We start from the raw sequence: 7,887 nt of genomic DNA on the forward strand, positions 1-7,887 counted from the left end.
AAATGGACTCAGTGAGGACTCCTGTGAAGGGAGGACAGGACGTGGTTAACATCGGGCTCTGGCATCCCTCAGGAGAGGTTTCGGGAGACTCCGGCAGTCCGGCCTCCCTGGCATCTGAATGATGTGGAATGTTTGCAAGCTCTGAAGGAAATAAATGCTTTAAGATCCCTCTGCTAACTTACCCTCCCAGTGATTTTCTTTTCTTTTTTAATTTTTTTTAATGTTTATTTATTTTTGAGACAGAGAGAGAGCATGAACGGGGGAGGGTCAGAGAGAGAGGGAGACACAGAATCCGAAACAGGCTTCAGGCTCTGAGCGGTCGGCACAGAGCCCGACGCGGGGCTCGAACTCACGGACTGTGAGATCATGACCTGAGCCGAAGTCGGCCGCCCAACCGACTGAGCCACCCAGGTGCCCCACCCTCCCAGTGATTTTCAACCCGCCTGAGGTAGGTTTTGGCTTTTGTTTAGAAAAAGCCTCTCTGGTGATGGGTTCCCTTCTTTTTATTTAGAAAACACTTTAAAAAAATTTAGGCGATTAGACAATGTACAAAAAATTTGCGAAAACCATGCAAACATACTCATTTCTGTTAACAGCACATATTTATAACTGTCTCTGGTCTCTCTCTTTTTTTAATGTTTATTTATTTATTTTTTGAGAGAGAGAGAGAGAGAGACAGAGCACAAGCAGGGGAGGGGCAGAGAGAACAGGAGAGGAGACACAGGATCCAAAGGAGGTTCCAGGCTCTGAGCTGACAACAGAAAACCTGATGTGGGACTCGAACTCACGAACCATGAGATCATGACCTGAGCTGAAGTCGGATGCTTAACCAACTGAGCCACCCAGGTACCCCAGCTGTCTATGGTGTCTTATGGCTTTGGTCCGGTTATAAAGTTTCACGGTGTTGTGATTGTGGTGGGTAGGGTACTTAGCCTTCTTGGTTTATATTTCAAACGACAGCCCTCAACTCACACTTCCCATTTTTTTTTTTAAATTTTTTTTTTCAACGTTTATTTATTTTTGGGACAGAGAGAGACAGAGCATGAACGGGGGAGGGGCAGAGAGAGAGGGAGACACAGAATCGGAAACAGGCTCCAGGCTCTGAGCCATCAGCCCAGAGCCCGACGCGGGGCTCGAACTCACGGACCGCGAGATCGTGACCTGGCTGAAGTCGGACGCTTAACCGACTGCGCCACCCAGGCGCCCCATACTTCCCATTTTTTAACACTGTCTTCTCTATTCTCAGCAAAGGCCTTCTAATCCACAGAATTCACGCACCTGGATGTTTTAGTTCCTTGTGGGCTGTGTGATTTGTTGCTTTTTCATTTTATTTTATTTTTTTAAAGTTTACCTATTTTTGAGAAAGAGACAGAGCATGAGCGGGGGAAGGGCAGAGAGAGCGGGAGACGCAGAATCTGAAGCAGGCTCCAGGCTCCAAGCTGTCAGCACAGAGCCCCACTCGGGGCTCGAACTCACGAGCCGTGAGATCATGACCTGAGCTGAAGTCAGACGGATACTTAACCTTCAGAGCCACCCAGGCGCCCCTGCTTTTTTCTTTTAGGTACAGAAACAATACCGCTACAAATAGCTTTATATGAATGCTTTTTTATTCCTTTGACTTGCTTCTTTAGAATTAGTTCCCAGCAGCAGGTGTATTAAGTACCTGAGTTTTTTTTTTTTTTTTTTTTAAGATTCCCAATTAGTAAATGATGGGCTGTCTCCTATAGATGGAATACAGTAAATCATTATTCTCCCACAAGTTCACATATATATTCACCATGCAAAGGTGACAGATGTGGGGAGATGCACACAGAGCAGTGGCTAAGCATGTGCAACCTTCAGCCTTTGGGTTGAAATCCGCACTTTGATTTCCTCATCTGTAAAATAAGGTCAGAATAGCACCTAGCTAAAAAAAAACAAAACAAAACAATTAGCACCTACCTCATAAGTTTATTACAAGAAGTAAACGAGTTACTTGTCATAAAGTGCTAAGAATAGTACCTGACACCCAAGAAATGTTGATTATTATTATTTGTCACGCAGGAGCCATCCGCAGGCACTCCGTACGTGTTGGCTGGTATTTTAGTCTTATTCTTCTTTCCAGTTTTCCCTGCTGTGATTCAGGATATTTGGCTTTCGTCAGGCTGGCTGAACTATTTTTAAAAAGTTGAGTTGCATTTGCCATTGGCAAATCGTGTGTGTGTGTGTGTGTGTGTGTGTGTGTGTGTGTGTGTACAAACAAAATATGAAAGCTACAAGTGTGTTGGGTAGCCAGGGGGACAGAGACATGTACACAAATAACTCAACAGTGAACGATGTAGAGTGAAGGGGATGTGTTGTCTATGCACTGAGTGCAAAGAACCAGTTTCAAGTCTCCATGTCATGGAAAGTTTCCATACCCCATGGGGGGTATGGTGCTCTTTCGTGGCTTGGTGGCTTCGGTGGGGCTGCTTCCCTAGAACGGTTGATGTACAGGGGCTGTTCTGCATAGGCATTCAAGGAAAGCTGGCAGTCTTGGCCAAACTTCCTTGGCTTCCATTCTGGCGGGGGCGGGGGAGGGGGGCAGTGTGTGTGGGATTGACCATAAATTACATGGATGAAGGACTACGTGCATTCATGTTATGACACTTTTCTTACGTGGTGGCAATTGTGATGAGACAAATACTTTTCTTTTTTTCTTTTCTTTTTTTTTTAAGTTTATTTATTTATTTAAGAAAAACAGAGCGAGTTGGGGAGGGGCAGTGAGAGAGGGAGAGAGAAAGAATCCCAAGCAAGCTCCGTGCTGGCAGTGCGGAGCCGACTTAGGGCTCAAACTCACAAAACCGTGAGATCATGACCTGAGCCGAAAACCAAGAGTTGGACGCTTAACCGACTGAGCCACCCAGATGCCCCAAGACAAATACTTTTTTTTCTTTTCTTTCTTTCTTTCTTTCTTTCTTTCTTTCTTTCTTTCTTTCTCTTTTCTTTTCTTTTTTTGATGTTTTATTTATATTTGAGAGAGAGAGAGAGAGACAGAGTGTGAGCAGAGGAGGGGAAGAGATTGGGGGAGACACAGAATCCGAAGCAGCCTCCAGGCTCTGAGCTGTCAGCATAGAGCTCCACACGGGGCTCAAACCCACAAACCATGAGATCATGACCTGAGCTGAAGTCGGACGCTCAACCTACTGAGCTACCCAGGTGCCCCCAAATATTTTTCTTAAGGAAAGGTTCTGTATAAATTGGTTACTTTGCTCTAAAAATTTGCAAAATATTATACTCTGCAGTTTGAGTACCACACTGCTTGTCTCTCCTTTTATCATGTTACAAGCTTGTAATTAAAGTTATAAGAGTTTGATGTTTGTTAAAGGGTATTGGAAAATACAGAATGGGAAAAATATCTTTCAGGCTCATCACTCAAAGACTGGATTTGTGTGTGTGTGTGTGTGTGTGTGTGTGTGTGTGTGTGTGTAGTGTAGAGATTGTAACTTTTAAAATCCCATTTTGTGTGTCGTGTTATATCACAAATATTTTCACATTATTACATTGTCTTCATAAATATAAACAATTGCATAGTACTTCATCAGCTGAATTTAGTGTTCTGTATGAAGTTGTTTTCATTGTTTCCTATTAAGATTACACTGTGATTTTTGTCTTATGTATAAAACTTACTGTTGTTATGGTTGTTATATTTTAGATTAATTTTCTAACTTTAGTGTCCTGAAGTGGAATAACTCAACTTAAATTCAAATGCTCTTTTTTTTATTTGGAAAATTTCAAACCTACATGAATTAAGAGGATAGTATAATGAATACTTAGGTGTGCATTACCCAGCTTGGAAAATGGTCTGTATTTTGACAAAATACAAGCATTTAAAAATATTATTTTGTGGACGCTTGGGTGGCTAAATTAGTTGAGAGTCCAGCTGTGCATCTGAGCTCAGATCTTGATCTCAGGGTTGTGAGTTCAAGACCCACATTCGGCTTCGCGCTGGGCGTGAAGCCTACTAAAAAGAAAAATATTATTTTCCCAAAGTGTTGAACCTTTTACCCCTCCACTGGTGACTTTGGCAGTGCTCATTTCTCTACAACTTTAGCAGCACTGAGGATCATTATTAAAATCCAAACCCAAAGAAAATGCAGTACTAAAACTTGGCTCACTTGTTCAACAACAAAAATAATTAATTTGCCCTACCCCTGTAGTTTAGCAGAATTTTTGACCTGGCCTGGCCTTAGGATCCCCCAAGAAGATCAATGCAAGGAGCTCTCTTGTAGTTTTGGCCATTTGAATGTCATTGAAAATTCCATAAACATCATGCATGTCTATCTTGAAGTAAATTAAAACTCAATACAATGTAAGGGTCATGTGCATAAGGACCTAGCGACTTAGATCAAAGGATGTGGAAAAAAAAAAAGGAAGAAAAAAAAGTGTGTGTGGGGGTGCCTGGGTGGCTCAGTTGGTTGAGCATCTGACTCTTGATTTTGGCTCAGGCCATGATCTCATGGTTTGTGAGTTTGAGCCCCATATGGGACTCTGTGCTGACAGTGCAGAGCTTGCTTGGGATTCTCTCTCCCTCTCTCTCTGCCTCTCCCTCACTCACACTCTCTATCTCTCAAAATAAAGAAATAAACTAAAAAAGGAAAAAAGATGTGGGTGATGAGATGGGCCAGTAGGGCATGTTCATCAAGGGATTTCCTGAACTTCCAACCCCACCCCGTGAGTCGTGTTAGTTTTACTTATAAAAAATATCTTGTGACCCGACTGTAATAATTGTGTGTGATACTACAAGAATAAGAGGTTCTTTTACTTTTTTTTCCTTCAGCTTCACTGAGGTGCAATTGACAAAACTGAGGTTCTTTTACTTGCTAAGTTTAGAGTCAATGTGGAGTAATACAATTTAAAAAGTGTTTAAGAGGGATTGATCCAGGATAGACACCATGAAAATGCAGATGGGGGTGGACAAATGAAAGAAGGCAAAACAAGAGGAGGGTCCATGTTTGGCAGACAGAACAAAACAAAACGAAACAATTGGCTTGTTGAGTGTTGAAGAAAAAAATACGATGAGAAAATCCCGAGTTTGGGGACTGGGGAGGATAGCAGCATGAGCTATGTTTAACTTCTCTGGTCTTCTACGTCCACGTGTGTAACGGCTAAAGGAAACACCTGTATTGCCTGCTTTCTGGGCTCGATACGGGTATCGCATGCTCTTCGTATAAATGTGTATTTTTAAGATGTTGTGGTAACTGGATAATCATAGTACTAAAGAGGCATGCAAATGATCAGGCGTACTCGCTTTAAAGCAAAAAGGAAAGGGGCACCTGGGTAGCTCATTTGGTTAAGGGTCTGACTCTTGATTTAGGCTCAGGTCATGATCTCACCATTCATGGATTCTAGCCCCATGTCGGGCTCTGTGCGGACAGCGCAGAACCTGCTTGGGATTCTCTCTTTCTCACACTCTCTCTGCTTCTCTCTCTCTCTCTCTCTCTCTCTCTCTCTCAAAATAACTAAACTTTAAAAAATGTTTAAAAAAGGGGCACCTGGGTGGCTCAGTTGATTAAGCATCCAACTTCAGCTCAGGTCACGATCTCATGATCTGTGGGTTCGAGCCCCACGTCGGGCTCTGTGCTGACAGCTCAGAGCCTGGAACCTGCCTCGGATTCTGTGTCTCCCTCTCTCTCTGCCCCTCCCCCACTCACACTCAGTCTCTCTCTGTCTCTCAAAAATGAATAAACATTTTTAAGAAATTTAAAAATGTTTAAAAAAAAAGAAATGAAGATCAAGGAAAGAAGGAAAACAGGAAACCCCATTGAGAACCTACTGTGTGCCTGTTGTCGGGCTTGGCACTTTCAGACACAGAATCTCCGCTAATTTTCACCATGCTCCCGAGCCAGTCATTATACTCTCCCCACGTTTAAAATGACTGGGCTAGGGGCACCTCTGTGGCTCAGTTGGTCAAGCACCTGACTCTTAATTTCAGCTCAGGTCATGATATCACAGTTTCGAGACCCAGCCCCACATCCAGCAGGCGTAGAGCCTGCTTGAGATTCTCTCTCTCTTCTCTCTCCACCCCTCCCCCTCTTCAAAAGAAATTTAGAATGAGTGGGCTGAAGTCTATCACTTCTCCAAGGTCATGCAGCGAGCAGGGTAAGCAGTGGGGAGGAGAGATAACATTAACCGAACTCCCAAGGAAGCCCTGAGGATAAGTACTCAGTGACTGCGGACTGTGTTTTTAACATGGCTGGGCCTGTTCCAGGCTCAAGGACACAGGAGAGTCACTTTTCCCATGACTCCTTTCCTTGTTCCAGGTCTGATGCAAGAGGAAAACCGGATGGGGGTGGTCTACTTTCACTTCCACCCCTTCTCAACAGACCCAGCAGTGGCTTCCCTCCTATTTGTGGCCTTCTTGGTGTCGTACTTAGGAAGTCTCATTGGAAACATCACCACTGGGCTCACAGTCTGGCGAGATCACTCCCCCCACACCCCGATGTACTTCTTCCTCTTCGCACTGGCCGTGCTGGCAATTGGCTACTCCACCGACATTGCTCCCCTGACTCTGGCTGGCATCCTTTCCACGGGGCACATGCTCATCTCTCTCCCTGGCTGTGGGGCCTAGATGTTCCCCTTCATTCTTCTTGGAGGGTCTGACTGTGTCTTGCTTGCTGTCATGGCCTACGACAGGTACATGGCAATCTGCCACCCAGTGCATTACCACATCATCATGAGTTGGCGGCTCTGTGGGCAGATGACTTTAGGTTCTTTGGGCCTGGGATTCCTGTTGTCACTGCCTTTGACCGTTCTGATCTGCCACCTTCCATTCTGTGGCCGCAATGAAATCTTCTGCTTCTTCTGTGACATGTCTGCCGTCATGCGCCTGGCCTGTGTGGACACCCGCATGCACGAGGCAGCTCTCTATGCCATCAGTGTGGTCGCAGTGGCTGTCCCCTTCCTCCTGATCTGCCTCTCCTATGGCTACATTGTGGCCACCATCCTGAGGATGAATTCAGCTGAGGGAAAGTGCCGGGCTTTCTCCACCTGTTCCTCCCACCTCATCGTGGTTCTCCTGCAGTTTGGATGTTGCACCCTTATCTACCTTCACCCCAGCCCCAGTTCCTCTCCAGAAGAGGGCCGGGTAGTGTCTGTTGTCTACACCCTTTTTGCACCAGTGCTAAACCCCTTGATCTATAGCATAAGGAGTCAAGAGGTGACTGATGCGGGAAGAAGACTTACGGTAAGAACGTGCTGGTTCAGGAAACCAGAAATATTCCTTCCTGGAAGAAATATTCCCCAAACCAGTAGAGGCATGATCTGAAGGACAGGAAGCTCCAAAGCAAAGAGGAAGGAGTGGAGAGATGACTGTCTCCATGGCCCTCTCAGCCGGGGGATGCTCATCAGTGCACATTCCTCTCTTTTTAGGAGATTCTGGTGAGGAAGCCCTGGATCGGCCCTGACTACTTAGCCAGCCTCCTCTCTCATCATAGTGCTTAGAATAAGGACTGGACAGGAGTGTCAGTGAAGAAGAGGGTGAATAAATGGATGGACAGGGTGACAGTAGCAGTTGGTATAATGGACGCCATCCTGTTACCTGTTTTAAGAGCCTACAGCCTGATGGTACACAGACCCAATGGATTCAAAGACTCAGATGTCTTCTGACCTTGCTCTTTGCCATTCGAGGCCTGTTCAAGCCCCACTGCCTTAATAAAGTCTGTCTGGCCACTCTTCTGACAGTGGGATTTCTCTTTTCACTAAATCATACTTCTTTTGATTTTTATCAAAATCAAATCATCTTCTTTTTGTACAACCAAGTTTCACATGTTTCAGTGTTGTCCCTATAATAAGTCTATAAGGCCCCTCATTGTAGAAGAAATGGCTTATTCTTTCTTTGTATTTTCTGGTGAATGGTGGGTATTTAGC

General features: G+C 44.7%; 1 protein-coding gene across 1 annotated transcript; it reads left to right on the plus strand.

The window, feature by feature from the left end:
* Positions 1-6,116: 6,116 nt before the first annotated feature.
* On the plus strand, positions 6,117-7,461 carry LOC115526439 (olfactory receptor 10V1-like). Its single transcript, XM_030333827.1, is given in 2 exon segments — positions 6,117-7,204; positions 7,390-7,461. Coding segments are annotated over 2 exon segments (1,017 nt in total). The 5' UTR covers positions 6,117-6,259.
* The last annotated feature ends 426 nt before the right edge of the window (positions 7,462-7,887 follow it).

Source organism: Lynx canadensis, chromosome D1 (assembly GCF_007474595.2).
Source record: "Lynx canadensis isolate LIC74 chromosome D1, mLynCan4.pri.v2, whole genome shotgun sequence".
Lineage (NCBI taxonomy): Eukaryota > Metazoa > Chordata > Mammalia > Carnivora > Felidae > Lynx > Lynx canadensis.